The following is a 26,924-nucleotide window of genomic DNA, read 5'->3' on the forward strand; positions in this document are numbered from 1 at the left end:
AAATGTAAATTAAAGAGGTGCTGACTGTGTGTGTGTGTGTGTGTGTGTGTGTGTGTGTGTATGCATGTTTGTGTGTGTGCGTGTGTGCGCGCAAGTGTGTGTGTGTGTGCACGTGCGCGTGTGCATGTTTGTGTGTGTGCATGTGTGCGTGCGTGCACACAAGTGTGTGTGTGTGTGTGTGTGTGTGTGTGTGTGTGTGTGTGTGTGTGTGCGTGTGTGCGTGTATGTGTGTGTGTGTGTGCGTGTGCGTGTGTGCATGCCTGTGTGTGTGTGTGTGCACATGCGATGGAGAGACAAAGACAGATTCTTCTCTATGTCTCTGCCTGCTGTGGTTGGACTCTGTAGGGTGCTGGTGAGCTCTCATGGCAGCAGTCATTCTAGTGCTGCCTCCACAGCTTTAAAAAAAGGCAAGGGGAGGAGACCATAGGGGAATAGACCCATGACTCCAGGAGACTGAAGCCCTGTTAAGTGCTCTGCTTGAAAGCATGTCTGGCCTCATTAGCTGTCAGTTGTAACAATACTGAACTGGCAGTGAAGACGACTTGGAGTCTTGCAGCCATAAATCACTGCCTGACAGCGCTCTGACAGGCTGGGAACCAGCACGCTTGTGCGAGGTTCTCTCTCACTCTCCCTCTCTCTCTCTCTCACACACACACACACACACGCACACACACACAGCTGAAAAACCTCACGCACACACTCAAAACACCCCATCAAAGCACTTCCTGACCTTTTCAGTGGTGGAGCGTTGAATGACTCTTGGCTTTGACTGCAAGTGTTTTATATTGGCATCCTGTTATACCAGAGAAATCTGTGTGTGCTTGTGTGTGTAGGTGTGTGCGTGCATGTGTGTGTGGGAGAGAGACAGACAGCGAGTGTTTGGGCATGCAAGTGTGTGCGTGTGTATGTGTGTGTGTGTGTGTGCGTGCATATGCACGTGTGTTTGTGACTTGTGTGCTGGGGGGTTGTGCGGGAGTGGATGCATATATGTCTCCCAGCACCCACGTTGGTCTGAGTACGTCTAGCCTGACAGGCAGTGGCATGGATGACATCAGCAGAGGCAAAAGAAGGAAGAAAAGGGCCTGTAGGTCATTAATCACAGCCCCTGACACTCAGACAAGGGGGTCAGGGGTACCACTCTGTACACAGCTGGCCTACAATAAAGACACAAGAGGTGCTGCCCACCCCCCTGCAACGCTGTCCTCTAAGTTTCTTTCTCTTCTGCCCCCCCCCCCCCCCCCACTCCAACTCCTCTTTTACTCTGGACTGACCCACTGCTAGACTCCTTTATCTTACTCCTCTTTCGCATGTCCAATCTTGAACGATTTATGAATCATGCCACTGTGTTTGTCTTTTGTCTGTCATCTTTCACCTTCTTGTCATTGTTTGGTGTTCATCTGATTCTTTCTCTTCCTCCTCCTTTCAGTACTGCTTGCTTTTATTGTCAGTGTCTGGATCTTTCTGTTCCTCTTGCCGCTGCCCAGAGAAGCACTCACAGAACTGACGCTGGATTTTAGCCAATCCATCACCCCCCACACACACTCGCACACACACACACACACACACACGCCACACACTCACACACACACACACGCACGCACGCACGCGCGCGCACGCACACGCGCACACACACACGCACGCGCGCACGCACACACGCGCACACACGCACGCCACACACACTCACACACACACACACACACACACACACTCTCTCTCTCTTTCTCCTCACACATCCGTCTTTCCTTCTCACTGACATCTCCATGTAAGTTTTTCCATATGGATGTCTGTCTGCTCTCTCTTCATATTAAGATCCCTGACTGCTTGTGTGTGTGTGTGTGTGTATGAATCTCCGTGTAATTGTACATGCATGCATTTACAGCATGTGTCTCTTATGCCTGGTGTTTGAGTAGGGTTCAATAATTGAAACAACATGTTGACATGTTATCAGAGCTTTGTGTTCTGTGTTTGGGACGGAAAACACTCCAAAAAGGTTACAAAAATAAAATGAGAGAAAGAAAAAGAATGCAGTCACTATCACAGGTTTTGGTAAAACAGATCACCAGAACCCGCAGCTGTTTGCCATTTATCAGTCTTCCCTCTTTAAAGTAAAAAAAGACATGTTGATTCATTTCCTTGAGAGCTGACAGATGAAAACCGAACACACTCTGCCCTTTGACTCCCCCACCTGCAATTAGCACGGCCCAAATCTATTACTGTTGTCATTATTGTGCAAGATGTGCTGTGAGTTCGACCTGCGAACAAGCAACACCCCTCCCTTTACTGAACAGAGAGCATGGGAAGCAGACAGCTGTACACAAAACAATGCTTTGGGAATTTAGAGATGAGGAAGGACCAAGGGTGGGGTTATGACCGTGGGGTGGCTTTGGTCTAAACTTGTATGTCAAGGCGTGGAAACTTTGTTTTCGCCATGGTAAAGTATCGAAAAGAAACCAACACAAATGAAAATGTAAATATTTATAATAATATCAATCCAGTCTTTGATGAGTCATCCAGTCTTTGATGTCTGTAATGACATCATTCAGTCAGCCAGCTGCATATTCCCTGTGCTGTTACAAGATTTTATCTATCAGCTGTTGAAACGTGCCAGGGGCCTCGTGCAGCCCAAACGGCAGTATGTTATAACTGGACAGACCACAGCCGGGGGGAAGAAGTCCTCCTTTGCTGACACTAAATCATCGATTCTGGTTGGTGTTACTCAGGGCCGGCGCTATGAGGGTGCTTAGGGGTACATTGCACCTCCAGATGGACCTCAGTGCACTTCCAGTTTGTCTCCTTATATCCCGATGTCTACATAGTATTTATTATGTTTTTTTAAGATATGACATTTTGTGCCTCCCCCCACCATCCCATGGATTGCAAGTGCACCCCTCTGTATTTTCTCCGGGCGCCCAGCACAAGCGAAAGGTGCTGGTTTCTTGTTAAATGAAGTGGAAAAAGAGTGTTGCATGAATGAATAAACACAGTATAAGGTGACACTGAATGTATTTTGAGTTACTTTCAAATCAATAACAGTAGTTGTGTAGGATGTACAGGTGTGTGAAGAAGACAGCCGTGATGGGCAAGAACCCCCTTTACATTATGTTACAGTATTCTGCATTTCTTTTCCCGGGTCCTTTCTAGGCTCCTTACTCTATCCAAGAGCCTGTGATGTCGAATGCCTGATTGGTAGGGATGCATTTACTTGTACCTGCTGTGGGGTTAACGAACAGAGAGAAGGTCAAAGAAGGAACTGAAAAGACTATAAAATGGTGGTACGAGGTATCATGGTAATTATCTCAGTAACCTTGTTCTGAATTCACTTCTCACTTATTTAACAAATATTCGCATGAGTTACAAAAACACGGATCTGAGTGCTACATACTCAAACCTCAAACGTAATGTTGCTTTCGTTGCTTGTTTTTAACCTGCGTCAGGCTGGATCTGTGTCTCGTATCTTTCCCAAATGCTTGCTTAAAAGACATGCCCATGCCACACAAATATTTTTAATCCTGTGTCTCCTTTAAAAGTACTTTTCGGTTTAAGTACAAAAGAAGTAAATAAGAACTAGTCCATTCACTCTCGCCCACTCTTTCTCTTTCGCTCTCTTTCTCTCTGCAGTTCCCACCTATACTGTCTTTCTTTTACCACAACTCTCTCTACCCCTCCCCACTTCCAACACACACACACACACACACACACACACACGCACACTCACACACACGCATGTCCTGCCATAAATCAATGGACAGAATCGTGTCTGCCAGTTAGACTAAACAAGAGCATTTGTGGGGATTTTCTCTCAGCCATTAATCATCTTGACAGTTCGCAAAACACATTTCCCTTTTAATGACTGGATTTGGATAATCCAGTCTGTTTCCTTCCCTGCCCACCTCTCTCCCTCCCTTCTTCCTTTTTGCTCAGTGCAACACTCCAGAGCCTACTACTGGAAGGGAAAAAGATAGAGATAGGGAGGAAGAGAGTGAGAGAAAGAGAGAGAGCGAGAGAAAGAGTGAGAGGTCAGTCCAAGTTGTAAGGGGGTTCAAAGAAATGAGAATGGTCACAGCCTCTATAAAGATGGCCCACTTTCCCTTCAGTCCTAAAAATAAAACAAACACACACACACCTTTTAAAGCACGGTTCTATGATTAAAAATACCCCAGGAGGATGATATTATAACCTTTATTTGTCCAAGCAGATCAGTTGAGAAGGAGTGCCCCTGAACAACGACCGCATGAAAGGTATTAATGTTTCACAATTTGTTTATCAGGTGCAATGAGTAGACCTGGAAGGGGACAGCAGATCTGTTGGACACTGCGGCCTTTCGTAACCTCTGTCACACGGTGCCAAATTATTTGATTTTTTGACAGGAAGGTTGTGGGGTCAAAACCTAGATATAAACACATACTCCGTAAACATATGCACAAAAAGTAGTACACCAGGGACTTTCCATGTGCAGAAATGGGACTCATATTCTACCTTACGCAAGCAGAATTGCAGAATACAAGATGTGACAAGGCGGGGGGGGGGGACCATGGCCTGGTGTGCCTCTGTCAGTTTAGATTAACACAGGGTGCTGAGAGACCCTGGCGTGAAAGTGCATCTGTAAAGGCACGGGGGGGGGGGGGGGTGACTGACCAGCAGTGGTGACACTTGCTGTTTGTGTCTTTATTTACAATTATTGCTGATGCACGGCACTATGCAGCATTATAACCTTGCATGATGTCACAGTGTTTGATGTACGATGCCCTGGTGCTCTGAGACTGCACTTGTTATTGCAGTATGTGAACGATTACTCTCTGAACTTAACAATGACTCTGAACAAAATTATGCATAACCTAGATATGTAGTCTATACATATATGGTTGCAATTGAACATAGCAGTTACAGGAAATGTCATAATTATATACATACTATATATAATTCTATGTAAATATAGGATGTATATACTTATGTGTATAGAAACAAATAATAAAAAAAAACAGTTTAAAGTGAGAGACGAGGAACCGTAAGTGCTCTCACCCCCCTGTGCGGTGAGGCAGTGGCGGTTTGGGTCAGACTGCGTAATTGCGTCTGGTCAAACGCACTGCATAATAAGAGGGAACGCATGTTACAGAGTGAGAGAATGTGACCAGGAGCCTGGAGGCCAGTCTCTGGGGGCACCGGAGGAGGAGGGTGCCCCCCCCCCACCCCAAAAAACCCCTCCGCACCCCAGGAGCTGCCGATCCCTGCCAAGGCACGTTCTCCCGTGCGGTACGGCGTTTCGTGACGCCCCGGCGTCCCCCCCCCCACCCCGGCCGCGCTGGCAAAATCAGTCCCAGCTGGGGCTCGTGAGTATTAGCGGTGTGCCGTAATTGCCAGGGCCCTCTTGCGCAAAAGAGTGGTTCTGGGTTCGTCTGCACAATTGCATGTCAAAAGGGGGGCCTGGATATTTGGAAGGGAGACAAACACGAGTGGTGATGGTGGTGGGGTTTGGGGGGTGGTTGGGGGGGTAGCTGGGGGAGGGGGGGTGGGGGGCTGTGATAAAGAAGTCCTGTGGGACAACCTAATTTACTGTACGATTTAGCCAATTTACCACAGGATCCCAGAGTAAATTGGCCTGCCCCGCAGGACTTCTTTTTTTGTGAGGGGGGTTATTGTTTTCAGAGTGTGGAGGCATATGCTTTATTTGGAACGGGGTGGGGGTGTAGGGAATTGGGCTGAGGGTGGGAGGGGGGGCAAGGGTACACGTGCAAGGGCCTAAAAGCCATTTTTCTGTTCTTTCCTTTGCGGGTGGAAATAACGAAGGGGTCGAGTGATTGTTTTACAGCCCAGATGAAAGACGTGCCTCGTACATATGGCTTCCTTTAGCGCGCGGTCACTGCTGGAAGGAGATGGCAGAGAGGAGAGGGGAGTGTGAGAGACAGGAGGGAGGAAGGAGGGAGACAGTGCCTGGGAAAAAGCGCTCATCGCCTCCCCCCCTCGAGCCTGAGAAAAAGACATTTCGCCCGGAGTCTGGGTTGCATGGGGCGTGCTGGTTTGTGCCTCCGTGTTCCAAGCCCCCCCCCCATCCCCCCCCCAAGTCATGGCGGGTAACTGATTGCGGTCTTCGTGGAAGACACTGTAAACGTAGATGTGTGTGGACACTGCAGTCTCGCCTCCTTCCCTCTCCTTGTGTGTGTGTGGGTGGGTGGGTGTGTGTGTGTCTGCCTGTCTCCCTCCATTCATGCCTGTGTAGAGGAGCGGACACGCCGTCCCGCTGAAGAATGGCTCCACGCTCATCATTAATGTCATCATTAATCACGGGGCCTGTCGGCCTGTCCCCTCAGGACTCGGCGGCCAGCCAGAGAGAGGGGCGACGGCAGAGAGACGCGGCCAATCCTAACCAGGCCCTCTGGGACGGCGCGGAGGAAGAGTTTCTCTGACGGCCCGCCACGCACGAGATGCTCATCCCCTTTCTCTCTATGTGGCACTGTAACATGGTTCCTATCACTCCTGTAGGTGTTGCACCGGGGACTGCATTAAGTGTTGCACCCACCTGCCAGCAGCAGGTGTGGATTGATGTTTTGGATAATTGAGTGTGGAAGGCTAACAGCACTCAACTGTGAAAAAGCTGGTTGTTTTGGTACAAAAGCATTTGTTTTCCCTACTCCCTCCTCAGTCACTCAACACAGCTTCCTGCATGACCTTCTCTCAGTGTTGTGTATTTTCATTAGGGACCTATAGGTGGCGACAAAAACCAAGGTACTGTATTTAATTCTGCTCTAATGCTGCCCAGCAAATTAAAAGAAGAAATAGAAAAAGAAGATAGGAATCTGGAATTATTTATGGAAAGGGGTTGAAATCTGTCTACATCTTTGTTAACCACATCTGCCATCAATTCTGTGCTGTTCGCACAAATAAACCTGATATAACTTGAGGTAAGGGAGACAAGGAATTGATGTGTAAATCAACTGGGGACAATGAGATCAGATCACACACACATGCTAATACTCACACAACTGAAACCGTCTAACAATGCCGCCTATTATAATATCTTGTTATAACTTACGATAATGACAGTGTTCTTTCTGTGCTCCTGATATTTACCTCTGTCTATTCTCTCTGCCTCTTCACCTCTGTAGTAACTCTGTAGCTCTGTGCTTCCTCCCTGTTACCCTGCACAGCTGTGTGACAGTGGTGTGAACCCTGTCACTCTGGCCAAAACCCCAGCCTCCTGCAACCCAACCGTGCCACCGTCACACAGCGGAACACGTCCCCCGCCCCTTCAGGAAGGCTCGGAAACGGAGACAAGGTCTCCCTCCGGTCACCCTCCAGAACCCCGCAGGCCTGCCAGGGGCCTCGCAGGACCCAAAAGCACCGGCACACGGAGGCGGCAGGCCCTGCACCGCTGCACACACACCTGGGGCTTTATCTTTTAATGCCATTCGTGGAGAGTTGAACCAGCAACCTTTCAGTTGCAAGTTCTGCTCCTTAACAGTATAGCATAGCGGCTAAGGAACAGGACTTGTAACCAAAAGGTTGCTGGTTCAATTCCCCACGGGTCATTGCAGCTGTACCCTTGGCCAAGGTACTTAAGTCACAAAGGCCTCAGTAAATATCCAGCTGTATAAATGGATCACATCTGTAAAAATCTGTAACTGATGTAAGTCGCTCTGGATAAGAGCGTCTGCTAAATGCCAGTAATATAAAAATAATATATAATATATAATGAGGGACTAGACCCAGGCAGCTCTGACTGCCAGTCTGAGTCTTCCCAAGCAAAGAGGAATCCTCATTCTGAATTTATAACCATAAATACTGTCGGCAATTACAGAGGCGTGATTCCACTCCCATGTTGGAACATTTGATAAATATATGACTCAGCATAATTAAAAGTCATTAAGCTGTCTGCTGCCCCACCTCATGGGCTACCACTGAACCTTTTTTTTCACTTTAAATGCATAGTCAAGGACACAGGGAAAAGACTTGGAAAGGGAAAACCTCATAAGAGATGCAGTGCTCCTGCAATATTTCATCACTGTCACTGAAGCAGTTCAAGTGATTTCGCCTTGTGCAAAACAAAACCGGCTGTGCCCCGTCCGTGATTTGAGCCCCCAACCTTCGGGGGTTTACAGGGGGTTTCCCTTGCCGATATGCATACACGCTGCTGCCCCACTGACGCAACAACGCCCAGAGTCCTGGATGGGAAAAATTGTCAGCTCTGCCCTTTTTACCCTGAGTTAATCACCCACAGGAAGGGGGGGTGCAGGGGTGATAGGTGGTCCCCCAGGCCCTCATTAAAAAGCACGAAGCCTCGGGCCTCCCGGCATTTGGATATGCTGAGCCGGCTTCTCGGCTCGAAAAAATATGGACAAGCGGCTAGGGATCCCAGCGATCGGGACTGCATCTTCCTGTTCTGGAACGAGGGGTACAGAGGAAGGAAGAGCCCAAAAGGGACCGCGCTGCCGTTTTCCCCTCCGCGCCTCAAGTGACAGGGCCGGCCTCCCAGCTGGGACCTTGGAGGATCCGGACGGGTACGCGGGGACACGCACATACATCAATCACTCGCCGCTGTCAGACCAGGACAATGGACCCTGCCACACACACACACACAGCGCACACCCAGGGAGGCTGACACGCATGTCTGTATAAATATTCATACGGTCATCGGACCACTGCGGCGCCGGAATATTTCATGCTGAAATAACACCTCTGCAGATTTTAGGGTAATACGAGGCACACGGGAGAGGGTGAAAAGGACGGCCTGCTGCTTGCGTTCTGCTCGCGGACAGGAAACGTAAACTCGTGTCTTTGTCTAGCGAGCCCCCCCCCCCCCCCCCCCCCCTCCAGGATAAGGACCAAGCCACGGCTGGCCCGTCACTTAGACCCGAGGCTGTCAGCTCGTTATCTTAAAAGCCCGATCTCTGCGGCTGCTGTCAGGCAGGGTTCACCTTGAATTACTGTCAGCGTCCGTGCTGGAGACGGGTGTGCGCGGTCGCCACGGTGATGGATCATAAGCAGCCCTGCAGCCACGGGACGGGACGAACAACGGACCCACGGATCAATCTGAGCCCAAAGCTTATCCTCTCCTTGTACCAGGATGCGAGTGGCGTAGGATACACGTTCACACCACTGCATTGCCACATCCAGAGAACAGACCTACAGCTCAGCACCACATTACCTATTTCGGTATGAATGGGTGAGTTCATTTTTTACATCTTATGCTTTTAAGTCTGAATCTGTGAATGATCTGGGTTTCAGCTACCAAACCCCTGGACCTCACCAGCGTTTGCCCCAAGGAGACAGAGAAACCATCTGCAGCCACATGGCAGAATGAGTCCATTTAAAAACTCACGTTCTTGCACAAGAATTAAAAAGACAACTATTAAATATAATAGTAATCATTTATTAAACAAAATAAGACACCCCGACCCTTTAAATGGATAGCACTGCCATCTCTGTTTTTAATTTTTAATTATTTCAAATGCCGTCCCCTGGCCATCTGTTCACTCAAATACATTACAAAAAATATTACATCTCTTTGTGTTTTTCTTCCTCATCAGCTGTACACATAAAAAATAGGAGGGGCCTTTTTATAGTCCAGTGGTGACATATGACAAGTGACATGCCACCCCCTTGACCCATTGAACAAAGGGAAAAAGAGAAGGGACAGGTTTAAAAGAAAAAGAGGAAAAAAAAACAAAATGAGATTTGTTTGTGTAAGAAGCTCGTTATTAACATTTGCCATGTTTGCATACCACAAAACTTTATTTAAAAAGAGTATAATCAGTGTAATAATATTTATAATTATAAGAATAATCAAGAACAATGCATTTGGATAATAAACTTCCCCCAAAACTTGAAAGCCAAGCGCTTGGTAAAAAATAAATACAACGTTTTCAGTTTGGGGATAGAGAGAAAAAAAAACGCAAAAACCTTCAAACTGATCCCACGTGCTTTGAGCCGAGCTTTGCATGCGCCAGCTCTCCCCTGTCTTCCTCAAACACAAGAGTCACCGCAAGCCCTTCCAAGATCTCTAGTATCCCAGTTGCGATCAACCGGTTGTCCCGATCCGATTACGAGGACCCCCCCCGGTGCAGAGACAGAACTTGGCGGCATCCCAGTATGAGTGACCCAGTCCGAACTGGTGGTATCCCCGGGGCACGGTTCGAGCACCCTCCCTGCAGCCCTATGGTACCCCCAGCACAGCCGGCCAGCATGCAAGCACCGCCCCTCGGCACCCCAGCGGGGCTACCGCCCTCCCAGAGTTCATCATGGGTACCCCAGAGCGGAGGCGGAGCCCAGCCTCTGGCCGTACAGGGCGTAGGGTGAGTAGTAGGGTGAGGAGGCCGGGAGGGAGTGCACAGGCAGGGAGGGGGCGGCAGGGAGGTGCACCTTGCTGTAGGGGTGGTAGCGGGTGAGACCCAGGCTGGGCGGGGCCCGCAGGGAGAAGGAGCTGGCGAGGGAGCCCGGGCTGCCCTGAGGGGGCAGGTGGAGGTGGCAGGAGGCAGCAGCGGCGGAGGAGGAGGGGTAGCCGGGGAGGAGCTTGCCGTCCACGCCGGGGAGGGCGGTGTGCGTGCGGAGGTGGGACAGCAGCTCGTCGGAGGTGGCGAAGCGCTTGTCGCAGGGACCCCCCGCCGAGACCCAGTTGCAGGCGTGCGGGAGGGGCTCATTGGGGAGCATGAAGCCGTAGGTGTAGAGCGGGTGGGACAGGGAGGGCGTGGCGCTGGACGACAGGGAGCTGGGATGGAGGGAGTGCAGCGGGTGGGTGGGGTACATCAAGGGGAACCCCGACTTCAGGGTGGAGGAGGGGTCGTGGACGCAGGAAGTGCAGTTGCTGCCCCCGAGGTGGGGGGCGTTGGGGTACGCCAAACAGTAGGGGTCCCTGCACAGGCCCTGCATGAAGGACGGAGGGGAGGCCCCGGTGAGTGGGCTGGAGCTGGGGTGTTTCCCGGGGACACCCACACTGCCCCCTACCAGGCTGGACTTGGTATGATCCAACCCAGAGACGAAAGGGGAGGGGTAACCCGCGTAGGCGCCCACTATGGAGCCATGGTAGCCCATGCTGGAGGAGGGCAGGGGGAAGACAGAGTGGCCCGGCTTGAAGGGGGAGACGGGCGCCACATGCCCAGAGACCAGGGTGGGCTGAGAGGGCAGAGAGTCGGCCTTGCCCTCGTGCTGCGGGCTGCAGTCAGAGCTGGCGCTGCTGGAGTTGGCGCTGGCCCTGGCGTGGCTGGAGTTGGCAGCGTGGGCGCTGTCCAGAGTCGACTTGCAGGCCTCTGCCTCTTTCTTCGAGCTACCACCGCCGTTCTCCGAGCCACCCGGGTCGGCGGCCGCCGGTTTGGTGTCCGTGTGCAGACCGTGGGGGTGAGGGGCCTGCAGGGCCGGGGGCGACTGTGTGGGTCCCCGTGGCTGGGGCTGGGGGTGGGGGGGCGAGCCCACCCTGGAGCCGGGCGAGAGGGCGTGCGGGGGGAAGGACGGGCAGGGCGCCGCGCCGCTGTTGCCAGGCAACCGAAACCCCGCCTTGTCCGTGCCGGCGTTGCCGTTGGCGGTGCCCCCGTCCTTCCGACACTCCCCCCCGACCTTGGAGTAAGGCTTGAAGCTGGACTTGTCCTCCAGAGACGGGCGTGGCTCCCCGAGCTTCAGCCCCGAGCCCGAGGGTCGGCCGGACGGGTCCTTGTCGCCGAGGCCGCTGGCGGCGATGGAGCCCAGCTTGGTGGACGGAGGCGTGTCTGGCTTGCCAATCTGAGAACAGGTCTGGGCCAGCAAGGCCAGGGGACTCTTTTTGGCATCCAGCTGCAGAAATGGCACATATAGAGGAGGTCAGAATGCTTTCATTAATACACTTCCACTAGCAAAGTAGTATTCTTTTTTAAGTGCATTGAGTGATGCCATTCACAATAGGCCTGCTTGCTTTGCTTGCTGCTTATGTGGCATGCATCGAAAAAAAAAATCCTAATTTGTCATTCTTTTTCTTTAAAGTGTCAGATTTCTGATTCATACTTTCCTTCACGTGCCTCTAATGGAACGCCAGAAACTAAAACATGTCTTAAATGCATCTATGTTAACCAGAGACGTGCTTCGGTTTGCAATCTACACAGTTCAATCAATCCTCGACATGAAAAAAAAGGCAGGAATGAGAACCGCAACTTTTTAAAAGCAGTCATAAATCTCGCTGTTATGATTTTTCATAAGCCATACTAACAGGGTATAGTTCTGAAGAGGGGAAACTAACATCGGAACCCAATTTCCATTACGGCTTTCAAGTTGACCTAAAACTGGTTTCGCGTAACCTATAAATCGTGCAAACACTGGTTACCATGGTGCTTGTATTGGTTAGCGCAAGTCTCCTTGCGCCGTTCTCCCAGAAGGAGGAGGTAATTGATGAATGCGCGACGCGGTGAATAAATCCTTCTCTGTGCATTGGGGAGCGCCTCAAGGCCATAATTCATAATGATTTATACAATTTACCCGATAAAATGAATGGTGGGTAAAAATAGCTTCAAAACGGGAAGACGTCAAGTTTAGAAATAAAAAACAGCTCCGTCTTCTTCTCTTCCCTCCCATATGAAGTTCTTGTGGACTGTTCGCCTACCTGACGAAATGTAGATTAGCATCGATCCCGTTTCGCCCGAGCCAGCGCGAATATAGGTCTACGACAAGAGAAACCGACGCTGGACATAATTTCACCCGCACTGAAAGACTGCCAACGAGGGACTGCAGCGCAGTGAAGTAGCCTCCACGGCGTTGCTAATCTACTGGCTATCAACGGTTCCGAATATTAAAACGGGATGATTGCAATGATCTTAAATACAAAGTAGGCTACGTTTGTAGACACCCTTAATACACAGCATTTTATCATGTCTTATGATCACAAACTTGTTTTAATACGCCATAATACCAAGGACAAAGACATTTAATCAATAGCCTAATCTGTCGCTGAGGCCAGTTTTACATATTAGATGTTAAAAAAGACTCAATGTATTAGTGCTTCTGTCTAATTAATTTACGACCCTGAAAATAGAACAACTAGTATAAACTCATAGTTAATGACAACTTTTAAGAACCAGTAGGACAAAAACACATTTGCGAGAGAAACAATCAAGCACTTAAGTAAACAATACTTGCGTACTACCCTGCTACTGTAGCAGGGTAGTACGCAATTGGTGGCATAAAATAACAGCAATGAAGAGGCGATCCATGAAGATTCATTAATAAGTTCCTAAAACAACTTGAAGAGAGTAGACACGTAACTGGGGAGAGACATCAAACCGAGTGCATTTTACAGGATACAGACACGCAGGCAGGCAACGTAACGCCACCGGAGCGAGGGGTACGTTACCTCTATGCTAACTGGCGCTGAGGTCAGTGGTTGGAGGTACTCCGGGTGAAGCAAGTGACCGGAGTGAGCGGTCAACATCTTGATAATCCGAATAGGCAGCCGCTGTGCCTGTCGTTTAGGATCCGAGGGCGAAAGCGAAGCAATCGCGAATCTTTTAATCCCGAAATGCCCGAGGTCACCGGAATGATCGCTGCCGTCGCCGTTGGTGCGCTCGGGTGTCTGACTGCGTATTTGATGCGTTTTAGATCCACAGGAAGAATCGTTCATTTGGAGCAAGTCGTAGAAGGGCTCGCGCTGGGGCACCGGGTGGTGGTAATTCGGAGAGCATTTATGCCATAGCAAAACAAATCATAAGTACGATGACACCTTACAAAGTATTGTTTTTATAATCCAAGCAAACGCGAAAATAATAATCCCTTGGGGCCGTCCAGTGCAGACAAGGAAGCAACCGCCTATAGTCTTTTCGCCAGGCTAAAACCAAAATGGAATTCTCTCTAGTTTACTCATTGCTCCAAGTCCCTCTCTTATTATTCTGTCCAAAAGGACACCAGTCGCCACCGCCGAAAAAAAAACCTCAACAGACTACTCTCGGAGGGACGGGAGAGAAGACTGGGGGAAAGAGTGATGTGATAGAAAAAAAGATATCCCAGAAAGCGGACGCTCGTGGAAGACACAAATAGACGGCGCCTTCTGCCCCTCCGATCTTCTTCTTAACGCGCATTCCTTTCAACCATCAACACTTCAAATATCTCACATCAGGGGAAGACCTTCAAAGCGAGCACGCCGCTGTCCAATAGTCAAGGCTCGCATCGTTAATGAGAGGGTCGGTGCTATCCTTCAGAGGGCGGGGCGACTCGTTCCACTCTTTCTCCAATATCTCTCAGCCTGATCCATTACATGGCAGCGACATTTCGAACCTTGATAAGTCGTCCAGTTTCCCCTCAAACTGTTCCGTCCACGGTTTCCCCCTCACTAACTGATGTAGTGAATAAGGTCTATGTTCATATCCAGGACTTGCTGGTTCTCTTACGCGCATCCGCAGTCACTCAACGTGATGCGACCGAGTGCGCGCTGTTATATGCATGACCGACAGGGGGCGCTTGATCCAATGAATTGAAACGCAACTCTGGAGTCGACTAAAATATTATCTCTAACCGCGAACACTTCTGCTTTCTATTCGTCAATGATTGACAGATGTAGAATTTTGCATCTCCTACGCATACAGTGATTCACATTAATGGCCAAAAGTAGTTGGATTATGTTGTATGTCTCCAGGTCGGCGCATGAGCTTTTATAATGGAATTCGTACTCGTTACTATAAAGCATTCATGGAACATATCCACAATGTAAAAAAAAAAAAACGCCGTGATAAAAAAATTAACTTCCATTCTTATGTCACCCAGAATTTCCAGTCGATCTGCTAAAATATTAAATTGGTCTGACTGTATTGGACATTTTGAAGACATTCTCAATTTCGAAAAGACGTTTTTACTGATTAATCGGGATTGCCTTAGAATATTTTTAATGAAGAAAAAGTTTAGGTATGTGTGGAAATTAGCCATGTAAAGTTTGCAACGCATGTCATTCGAGCCTGCTCCGTACGCCACTTTTACATCCAGCTGAAAGTAAATCTAATAAAACACGAACAACCGCAATGTTCATGTCTGGCCATAAATCTGGAATGTTAATAACTTTATTGCATTACTGCTGACTGATTCGCCAATGAGCTAATTTTGTTAACCTAATTATACAATGAATTGGTTAAAGTACTTAAAAATTACGCCTGACAAGAGCTGTTAGTGGAAGCCCGAAATAGTCGAAGCTTTGATGCGCTGAATCCTTCACAGTCTCAATTGTGTGCGCGAAATTTGTCAGTCTTAATCCCTCATAACCTATGGGCAGAATATTCCATATGAGCGCCGCACAAACTTCCCCCGCACAAAAGCATAGTCCTCAGCAGACAGCCTCCAAGTCTGCAAGAATAATACGCGGAATCCGCACGCGCGCGCACATGCACACGAACTCACAAAGACACACACACAAACAAACAAACAGCGAGAGAGAGAGTACGGGCTTCTTTGGTTTTTGCTGACATATTAAGGGTAAGGTGATATAATGCACAGCACCGCACAGCACTCTAGCAATACATACTGTGTTGTAATCCGGTGACATATTTCCGGTGGTGATGGAGGGTGGGGGCTAATATAAATTTTAAGTAAATACTCCCACTTCTTTGCTAAAACTAACACTAAAACTCCTTTTACTTATTGCAGTTTTTCCAAAGCAGTAAAAGACCCTTTTCTTTCTACAGGCCATTACAGTGCAGATCTCCAAAGGAAATCAAATGGTGCACCATTGTGCAACTGCATAAAACCTTTCCCTTAGATTTTCCTTTTTTTGCAGCACCATCCACCTCCCTGACTTCACACACTTATACGCAAGGCACCCAGGGCCTGTCAATCATGGTCAACACTGCTAACGGAAGGGGAGTGCAGGAAACATCATGTTGGAACACAAGGTCAAAGATCATGTCACTCTGGAGAGGTGGTTAGATGGAGACTTAGCCCAAGAATATTTCCTTGGCTAGAGGTAGAGGTTGCCCATAAGTGCTGATCTAGGGCCAGATTCCAGACCACAATTCTTACGTTAACCATTATTAGCTAAACAGCAAAAATGACCCTAGGTCAGCACTTACGGGCAGCGTCTGCCTGGGTGTTTACTTGTCTGTGATGGGACACAGAAACAACAGCGAAGGTCTGATCAGGGCTCTGGGACAGCGGGGTGGGGAGGTCAAGGGGGTGGAGGTGGAGCTGTACCCTTTTCTCTGGTGAACTATGCATCATCCTTGGCTTGCACAAGGATCTGAACATGATTAGATGATAGTGATGTACATGTTGATGAAGAAATAGCCTTTCAGATAAATGAACAAAATGGCGTCTTTATAATGTCTCAACATGTAAAAAAAAATACAGATTTCACAGGGAAATTGAATTCGTACCAATGGAGATGGTGCCTTGTTACACTGCACAATTAAAATCACAGGATGCACTGACCTCATCAGGTGGGAGTCAGTCATGTGTCCCAGCTTTCTGGGTCCCAACGTTCAGACCCAGAGAGAGGTTTACATAAGGACTTACTCAGCAGTAAAGGGTGCCACATATATAGGTCAAGGCATCAGTGCTGTGACAAGCTGAGTGTCATAGTGTCTCATGGGGAATGAGGAAATGAATGAGGCTGGCTGGATTTATGTGATCAACATACTGTGGGCAGGCTGACTGGGACATGAACATTGTGCCATGATGCTTTCCAATACAGGGCTGTAATCAGAGTATATGGACACACCGACTTGTCACAACTAGGTTTTCCTGTCTGTTATGTAACATATTAGCCTTAGAGGAGTCTAGTTTTCTTGACTGAACAGCAAGGATACATGGGGTTGATGAGAACCAATGAATTCAATTTTGAGGTTTTCCATTACAGTTTCAGTACAAACTGATTACATGTAGCCTCAAATAAAATCTCATTCAGCGTCCCTCAAAGGAAGAAGAGAAAAACAAATCAATTTAATTATATGTATTGATAAATAAATCATATTTTAATCAATATTTGTCCTACTGTTGCATTATTGTCATTTAGTAGAGTGACAATATGTTACAATTTTCACATTATCCATTTATACAGCTGGATATTTACTGAAGCGATTCTGGGTTAACTACCTCTCCCAAGGAGGTGCCAGCGCAGGGAATCAAACCAGCAACTGTTTTGGTTACTAACGCTGTTCCCTACCACTACACTACACTGTTATATAGAACCCTTGACAAAAGAAATTGTACCTCTTGCCATCTGTTTGCCAGGCCTAAGCTAATGGGTTATCCAGGGGAGCACACGCCTTGGATCCTGACATGAGCACTTTCCTTTTTTTTCTGTGTTCTGGAGAGCCATCACAGACCCCAGGCATTGGGGAGTCAGTGCCAGAGGTTATCATCAGCTGTCGGCAGCACACTCTTTAACGGCAGACGACTAAAACCATTTGCGTCTTGTCAAGAGAAGACAGAGCAGGAGTGTGTGTGTGCGTGACTGGGGGCTGGGGGGGGGTTGGTGTTCACTTCTCCTTCGGTCAATAGACTAAGCGTATGACTTGTCATGATTGGTCTAAACCAATCACCTCTCGCCTAGGGTGAGGCACACAGAGACAGCTGGGCAAACTCATAAAAATGCAGGAACGGGGGAACACAGGGCCATGCGCATACCTCAGGCGACGTGCGGTGTGATCTCCTGACGTGTGTTTTTCTGTCTCCCTTGCGGAGGCAGATAGCAGACACACGCACGCACACACCCCGCCGTTGGTGTGGGCCCCCCCCCCCCCACCCGCCTGGTATCTGTTGCGTTAGCGAGCACATCTGTCTGCTCAAGGGGGGGGGGGGGGTTGATTCGCGTGTTCCTGCAAAAATGTACAGCGCGCTTCTAAACATCTCAGAGTGTGATCTGACGGTAATGGTGGCGTTTGTGTATAAATGTGTCAGTCAATCGCTTTTGGCGATTAAGGCAGCGGTGGTCCTCCGGGGTTTTCTCCGTGGATCCTGTCCAGCTCTCCCATTGGACGCCCTTCTTTTATTTTTCCATCAGACGTCTATGTTACAGCTGTCCTTGTGAGTGAAGTGAGTTTTTTTTCCCAGCCGCTTCCAGCTTCCAGGCTTGCTCTCATTTGTGTGAAGGCCATGAATCTAGTTTTTTTTGTTTTGTTTGTTTTTAAGGACCCTCTTGCTGAAGAGGTAGTTGGGTTCAAAAGTTCTTGCTAACCCATGGACACGTTACATACATTCTGAATTTCAAATCAAAGGAACATGTTACAGCAGTAATGGGTGTAATTCTTCCTCCAGTTTGTTCTGGGCGGTAAGTCATGTTCAAGTTGTTCATATTTGGTTATTTGTTCAAGCCAGACTCTAAAGCTGGGGGGGAGTGAATTCCCTCCCCATGAAACCCAGAGTGGCGGGAAAGGCAAGTGAATTTGGAAACCATGGAACCAATGAGGCACATCCTTCTAGTAAAACACATGCATAACCAACTCACTGTGCCAAAGTTCCCAGTTCCTTGTGCATGGGCAAACTCAATTCTTTAAAGGTGGAAATAGGAAAGTCAGGGGGTTGATTGAAGGTGTACGTTTCATTGTTTGGTCCATACCAGGGTTTTCATCAGAGCATCGTTGTAAGTTAACATCATGGCTGTACCGGACCGTAAAATCAGTTGGATGAAGACGCTACTGCAGTTGACATTGTAACAAATCTTAAATAAAGTAAGTGTAGAAAGTGTGCAGGTCTTACTTTTCTTATTTGAGAAGGAATCCCTTCACACCTCACACTAAAACAATAGGAGCGCAATTGCCTAATTTTCAACACGCACTGAACTCTTGCCACGCCTCCAGGGGGTGATTTGCTACAGTTTTACTACAGGAAGTGTCCGTTGTCGTCCCTGTTCCAGTCCCTTTGTCACATTTCTCAGAAGTCAATCCATGGCCAAGATGCGCACAAAAACGGCACAAGTTTCCAGCTTGCAGCCTTGAGGTCATTGTTTCTGAGGCTGTTGTTTTGTAAAGGGAGGCATCACAGCTATTAAAATGAAGAATTCTTTGATGGATATTCAATTGTGATGTTAACCCCATCCGCATTCCTGTCCAGACAGCTCTTTTGATTTGTCGGTTGACGTTTAAGTGTTTGAGCTGGGTGGTGCAGCAGTTATAGCCTTGTGTAGCTACAGTAAGATGGAGATGTGTGAAAGAATTGGGGGGGGGAGAGGGTCATCCGGAAAAGATCCCTCTCTGTTGTCACGTGTTGGCCAAGGACCCCCCCCACCCTGCTGCACTGGAGTGTAGAGATGAAAGGCGCAGTCCGGGGGTTCAAAGGGGAGATGTAGGAAACTGGTGTCATTTAGCACGGGAACTCCTTTTGTTAGGAGTACGTATGTTCAGGATATGACTGGAAACAATGCCTGTTGCCAATGTACACACATTAGCGTCCATTATTACAACACCACGGGTGCTCCCTGGTCTACATTCACACAGAGTTCACACAGGGTTTCTTAGTTCTCTGGTAATAACTCAGTTTTAGAGCTTATGTGTATGTTCACCTCAACACCTGTTGTGAAAATATCACGATTGCTTCACCATTTCAGAACTTATGAGCTGTATTTTGATTTTAATTACTTGTTTCAATAACGTCTGATGATAATACAACTGCAAACTGGTTTGAGTACCAAAGAATGTAGCTTTACAATAAAAAGGAAGCAAAGAAAACAGTACCAATGTCGGTAACTCAGGATAACCTTAGACATTTAACTAGGGAGGTTAGTTTACAGGTAGAAGAGTCTGTTGCCAAGTATGTGTTAGTGTTTTCTGGAGGCCTTTTTGGACTGTGAATTTTAAAAGTTCATTCAGCCGAGAAGCCACGCGCCTTCCCTGAACCAAAGTGTGCAAGCTCCGACAAGCACGCTCCCCGTGTCTGAAGCGTTACCCCTCTGCTCAACCTCAACCGAACGTCAGCATAGCAGGGCCCCGAGTCAAGACGCTCAGCTTGAAGAGGGTGAATGAGAGGTGAGGGGAGGAGAGAGAGAGGGAGAAGAAAAAGACGGCGGGGGGGGGGGGGGGGGGGGGGGGGGGGAGACGCGGGGAGAAAGAAACAGAAGGGGGGGGGGCGGTCGGAACAATAGGGGAGCACTCCTTTACGTTCGGTCTATACCCTTGAAGTAGGCCATTTCCAGCTGTTTCGGCATGTCAGTGACTGATCGCCGCTTCCTGCCGTTGATGTTTTCAAGGCGGGTTTCCTGTTGTGAGGCCGACAAAAACTCAAAGCCCCTCACCGTGGAAACGACGGTCGCCAGCGTGCAGCTTTATCAAAGGCGGCCTCCAGCACAAGAGAAGGACAACAACGGAAAAGCACAAGGCCAGACGACATCAGTCATTAATAATCTGTCCCTGTGACTCCTTTACATTAATGGCGTTTAGCAGATGGCATTTAGATTATCCAGAGTGACTTACATTGGTTACTGTGTTTTTACAACCAGTGTAAGCCAATATTATCAGTTTATACAGCTGGATATTTAATGAGAAAATTTGGGTTAAGTACCCAGTAGTGCCCCAGCAGGGAATTGAACCGGCAACCTTTCAGTTTTCGAGTCTTTTCGAGTTTTGAGGAGTAAATATGTCTCCTTTGTTGCATGCTTAGTGGATTTCTTGAAACATGTACTGGAAGTACAGCACAGGGCACAACCAGGGGAGCTGACAGCCAAAGGCAGCCTGGTGATGAATGCTGAATCTGAGGTAGCTGGTTTATTCGTCACTTTACTCCCTCTCCCTGTGTGCTGTCTGTGCCAGCCTCTTTTTTTATTGGCGTCTTTTGTGTTCACAGGTAATTTATTGGAATCTCTTTCAGATACCAAGCAAGATTTTTCAGATCAGCAGAGCCTTTCATCTTCTTAGCGGCATAAATCTCACTTCTCTGGAACCTCTGCTGCCAAACACGCATTCCACTGAAAGCAAATTAATATAAAAGAGAAAATACATATCTTTTTTTTTCAACCCTCAGCCTCACCCTCACCTCCTGAGAAATCCATTTTCACACCATAGACACATCTTTAGGGGTTCCTATTGGGTGAAAATGTCACCCAAATGGGACCAGAGTCTTCACCAAGCTCAGTGAAAATACATGTCAGGGCATTATCAGAGGCTGCTCTTGTGAAAGAAAAACAGAGGCATCCCAGAAATTAAGGAACATTGAAATCTATGTCCTTTATATCATGTTATTTACTTTGTTTCTGCCTTGAAGAGACAATCATCCACAATCATTGAGCTAAGCTATGTTTAACTTTGTTCATTCACAGCTTAATACTTACTGAAAACAAAAGAAGTGAAATACTTTGCTCAATGGTTTAAGGACTGGGATCCAAGCCAGTGAACTTCTGGTTACAAGACCAAGCGAAAGAACCACAAATTACTTTGTCAGCCCCAAATCTTCCTCTGAGATGAAGCACGTTTTTTTGTCCGTGTGCGTGCTTGTGTCTCTGTGTGCACAAGTTTGCACACATGTGGAGGGGGTTTCAATGGTTAATATTAAAGCTTCAGATGTTCCCTCCTGTTTCAAGGCATTTACATCAGGGGGAGAATCGCTGTGCATTTATACCTCACCTGGGGGTCATTTTTCAACATTTTTATTGTAATTCTCTTTCTCCCCGTCTCTCTTCTTCCACTTGCCTTTCAGCCAGAGATCGATCGAGCTCTTGAGAGAGAGACAGGAGGGTTTTTTGGAGAGTGTCAGGTGACCGGACTGCCTTTGCAAATGTGCACGCAGGAAGGAAAAAGAAATGATAGATGGAAAGAATAAAGAGATGGAGAGGAGGAGGAGGAGGAGGAGGGGGAAAAAGTCACTTCCATTTAATTAGCTGTGACTGATTTATGGAGTGTGTGGTATGGAAATGGAGGCCCGAGGCTGGGGCTATGCGGCTGTCATGTGTATTCTCCAGAAATAATAACAACATAAAAAAAGAAAAAAACAAGACGGCTTTATGGGGTGTAGCTGATGGGTGTAAGTCGCCAGCCCCGGTGAACTGTAAAAACTGATTTTCGTTCTGTTTACGGTTTTGTGTGCGTGCGTGTGTGTGTGTGTGTGTGTGGGAGTGCATGTGCGTGCCCAGATATTGCAACACAGAAATCGTAAACTCAAACAGCATAAAAGGAACTTAGCATGGATTTGTCATAAAATAAAGCCAACCCATGGAAGGCTTTCTACTTGGACAGACAAAACATGTGTAGATCAGTCACATGAGGCCTAGGCATATGCTTAGTAGGGCCAAACAATCACTTTCCCTGGGTTTCATTTCCAAATTAACCTTTAACCTTTAGGGAAAATAAACCATTGGGGGTGCTTCAGGGACCTGTAGCATAATAAGTGGTACTGTTTGGAAACAGAGGTAGATATGAATATAGAAAGCAAACAAACAATGACAGACAATATGGACCTGTTTGTGTGAAGCTGTGGCTGAGGGCCCTGAAGAAGGATGAAGTCACTACAATGCATGGGTCTATTCTGGGTTTATATGCTGCTGTCTGGGGAGTAAAGGCCTTTAACACAAAAAAGCCTTGGATGAGCTGATCTAACAACAGTCCTACACAAAGAGGCATAGATGTGCTTTGTGGCAAGCCATCTTTATTTGTCTTCCCTTTCAGTATTTAACTTGAGTAAAATGAATAAGTGAATGCCAAATTCATTTCAAACTGATTAGGTATTCACATTAATTGATATCTATAGCGTGAGGCTACTGACAATTTCCTCTTTAACAGCAGAACTGTACACTGTGCTGTGTGTAGAAGCATAACAGAAATGTTTTCATCCTCAAGCCCACATCTCAGCATTGATAAGCGGAAGAGCCCTCAGCAGATACTGGCGTCTGTCAGTCCCTCTCCGTGTTCAAATGACTAAAACAATGACTGTTTGTCAGTCAATCACTGGACACATCTAACAACACGCTCTCATCTCTCCGATAAGGTCTCAGTTCACTCGAGCAGTGAGGGCGGGGCTGGGGGCCTATGAAAGAGAGGTTGTTTACATACTTAAGTTCCCACGTAATCTCTCTCGCTCTTTTGCGTGTCTCCCACTTTGTTCATTTCTGTGGGTTTGTGAGGTGGCTGCCCTGTCTCTTCCCTTCCTGCCCCCTTGTTCTGTCGGTCCACCTTCCACCTGCCTCACCTGTGTGTCTGTACGGACAATGCATCTCACCAAGGTTGCACTCCAAGGCTCAGTGAGGTGCCAATTCAATATAACCGTGGCATGCTTTGCACTTAATTCGGAGTATGAATTTAACAAGACGAGATGAGGCACAAGAAGGAAAGCGCACAACGCCCTAAAATTTAAAATTAAACCCATTATTCAAGGTTAAGGCTGAAGTGCACTGCAATCAGACTGAATGCAGGCCTCAGCCAGCGTCCGTTTATTCCTCAGAAGCGCATGTACGCACTCGTACGCACGCTTGTTCCCGCAACAAAAGCCACTATTGTGCTCTGCATGGAGAAGCTATCAGGAGTAAAGGGTGGGGCAGACCCAGGGAAAAAAACGGCCTGGCAGCAGACTTCAGGCTAGAATCAGATTGTTGTGCGCCGTTGTGTGAAATGCAAGCTGACATCAAAGGTGTTTTTTTTTTTTTTTCTGCCCCAACCACCCTCTGACAAACCCCCCCGACCCCCCCCCCCCCCCCCCCCCCCCCCCCCCAGCAGATATGCCTTTTGATGGAGTCACAATCAGCTCATTCAGAAAACCCATGACACGTCTCGCTCCAGAACATTTCAAAAAAGAAAGCCACACATTCCTCACGCTTAGTAAAGTGACTGCTGCTTCTATCATGTATGAGAGATCTCACAGTCTCTCCTCACCCCTCACACACATGCAATCATAAGCAGTAAGAGGGCCACACATACCTGTAGATCTAATGTACAGCACATAGTGCAAAATATAGCATTTAACACGAAGAGGCATATGCACATACTGAAATGTATGTACACTTACTTGAACCATGTGCAGATAGACACAAATGCATGCACAAAGCTCTAGTTTCTACTGCCGTCACAGATGCCATTGCAATAACTCATTAATTTCTTATTTTATATTATATTGCTGCAATCAGTGAAGGTGGTGCTGGATGCTGAAAAGAAAGCAGTAAAATTCCATCTCATTTTGTGTTCTGAATGGCCCATTAGTGCTATAGTGGTCTTATCCACAGAGCCAAATCAATTCCGCTATTCACAGCACTCTGGGAAAGAGCTACAAAATACCATAGACATTACAGACATTTTAATTTTCTCATTTTTATTCCCCCGGGGGCACGCAAGCTTGCCACAGGCCTTTGATGGGATAGCAGCCAGTCTCCTCAGCTCTTTCCTTTCCTGTCATCCTACATCTTCCACCCTCTAGTCCGTGTCCAGCGAGCAATTAAAAGTATCTGCTAACATCTTTTATGTTTGATCTCAAAGGGAGCGCGACATTTGCTTACGGGGCCGAGCGTGAACACCTTTCCAGAAGTCTCATGGGGCCTCCCGCCGTTTCCGCGGCTTAAACTGCGATCATCCATCACACGTCCGAGCACCGACACGCACCCTCATCGTTTTACTGATGTGGAAATTTACTCCGGTCATTACTGTGCGGGGATCAATAGTGGCCTTTTTAAAATGGCTAAGCTGCAAGGAAATTGATGGCGAGAACAGGACCCCCCCCACACTTGCCCCCCAGGGGGCACAAATAAGTCCCTCCATTCCTCACTCAGTCCCAATTCCAGTGACGGGGTCTGAACAATCTATTATCATTGATTTTCACGCCGTTGCAAAGACTTAAACAAAGATGCAAAGGGGGAAAACAATTCTGTTTTAAAGAGTAATTTGTTTGAGGGCATAAGCATTCATTGCTCTTTTTCCTCCATCGCTTGCAGTCTCGAAAGCAAGGCAATTGGATTGATTTTTTTTTTTCTCTACAGCTAATTATGTAACGAGTGCATCCCCTTCAGCAGGTCTTGGATCTCCTCTCAGTCATGGGTCTATTTTAGAAGACAGCTGTCCGATCGAGAAATCACCATCACGCCTGGTCCATGGAGTGGACTGTGACGCACCTTTGAGCCATGCATTCACAACCACCTCCTCCAGAGATGCTGCTCTTGGGCACTATTTGAACACCTGAATGTAAATGGAGACAGGCACAGATTCCTCCCATGCAGTAATGACAGCTCTATGTAAAATTGAGAATACACACACCCAGTGGTCAGTTGAGGTGCCCCCTTGGTATAGCCAGCAGGGGTCTGCCAACAGACTCTGAGAACTACTCCTACTGATGGCTGATGCCAAGTCTATATTTTGTATCACGAATGACAGCCATCAACAGCAAGCAACTACAGACTGCACATGGGGCATACTATGGTGACTACAGACCATGGTCGGCCACCAGCTGTTTTGGACTGACCATCAGGTGTATCTCCAGCTTAAGGCAATGGGTTGTATATCTGGGACCCTTACAATGTTCTCGCACACATTTCCGACACGTGTCTTTGCCTACTAACAAACATGGGCCAACTAGGTTTAAACCATTGATAAAAAACAACTTTATTAATAATTACCAAGCAAGAGCAAGGAAACATTAAAGGAAGACAAAAAAGACCTAAGCTGACCGTTTAGGAACTATATACATTTACCAATATTTGCTAAGAACTGGTTTTGCTCAAATCATCCATTTTATGTTCTGAATTCAGGATAAAAAGTATCAAAACCATCGATTGCAGATGTCATTTGTCTTATTTACCTCACTGAAGACATTGTGATGAATGAAAGAAAATTTTGTATATAAAATTGATTCCTGGGTGTTTATACCTTTATACACAGTCAGGTGAAGTGTATTTGTTTGCATCCACCCGCCGCAATGTCAAAACAGAGTAAGTGCACCATGGCAAACAAGACGTACTGGCGCAATGTGGGGTGCGTAACGTGGCCTCTGCGTGCTGGTTCACGCACTACGATCGTTTCACGTGGTTTCAACCGTTTAATTACCAGCATTTCAGTTCCAAAGCGCAACGCCATCAATACGGTAAATCGGTATACGTCTTTCGTCAACCGTCTGTCGGCACACACCGCACGCTCTTCGAACCTCTTTCAAGCGTGCCAACTGCTCTACACGCCCTGTCCAAACACTTTGCTTGTGGTTTAACACGGACCGTGATAGCGATGACAAGGGCGCCCTTTTCCCCCATTGTATTAACTTTTTTTTTTTTTTTTTACCTTCCTCAAAGAAAACATGTTTCTTTCCATAGTAGGTACCAATGGTAAACAGACCCATGGCATATTTATTCTCACGAAAAACGATTTTTTTCCCCCACCCTTAAAAATGGAGAGCCACGGTAAATTGTTTCCCCATTGTGGTCTTAAAGTATTCAGTGTAATCGGATAAACGATCGGAGAGACTTCACCGAAGGAATTCTGCGCGGCGGCCATGCGGCGGTTTTCTGCGCTGTGCACGGAGAGGCGACGGAGGAAGGCAATCGAGAAGGAAGGAAAGAAGTTAGCCGCAGTGAATTTGTCAGTCGGCGCTAGCTGGAGTGAAAGGAGGCCCTTGTCAGTCGCCGGGCCTTTGAAGTGACGAAGGATAGAGGCGCTCAATTAAAAGCCTATCAATGTGTAAGTAAATCAACGCCTATCAGCCTTGTCACATCAAACAAATGATTATGACACCGGTCCGCCCACCTCATTAATCTCACAGTACGCTTTTGACAGCTCAGGGTCATGAGAGCGTAAAGAAACTCCCGGACTGGAGTTTCAAAAAATGTGGATCGGAAGATTATCTAACGGCAGACTGAACGCAATTTGAAAGGCTCTGGTTCATAATGACGACACGCAGTTAAAAAAAAAGGAATTTTATTGCGTGCACTGGAACACTGACAGACATATATCTTACATCGCTTAGTAATACAATGAAGGCATACAAAGTAGCTTTGAAAGAAATTAAAAGCAAACATGCATCTATTTTCACATTCATATTTCTACAACATTTATCCCACATTTAAATCTAAACATTTCTACATAATTATGATGTAGTCTAGATAACATTTA

General features: G+C 47.4%; 1 protein-coding gene across 1 annotated transcript; it reads right to left on the reverse strand.

The window, feature by feature from the left end:
• Positions 1–9,871: 9,871 nt before the first annotated feature.
• On the reverse strand, positions 9,872–14,260 carry LOC118777921 (zinc finger protein 703-like). The gene is made up of 2 exons (XM_036529178.1): positions 13,301–14,260; positions 9,872–11,754 (listed from the first exon to the last, which is right to left on the reverse strand). Exons 1-2 carry the CDS (start codon positions 13,565–13,567, stop codon positions 10,231–10,233), a joined length of 1,791 nt encoding a protein of 596 aa, XP_036385071.1. The 5' UTR covers positions 13,568–14,260; the 3' UTR covers positions 9,872–10,230.
• Between the last annotated feature and the right edge of the window lie 12,664 nt (positions 14,261–26,924).

The sequence above is a fragment of the Megalops cyprinoides genome, chromosome 5 (genome assembly GCF_013368585.1).
Source record: "Megalops cyprinoides isolate fMegCyp1 chromosome 5, fMegCyp1.pri, whole genome shotgun sequence".
Taxonomy (NCBI): Eukaryota; Metazoa; Chordata; class Actinopteri; order Elopiformes; family Megalopidae; genus Megalops; species Megalops cyprinoides.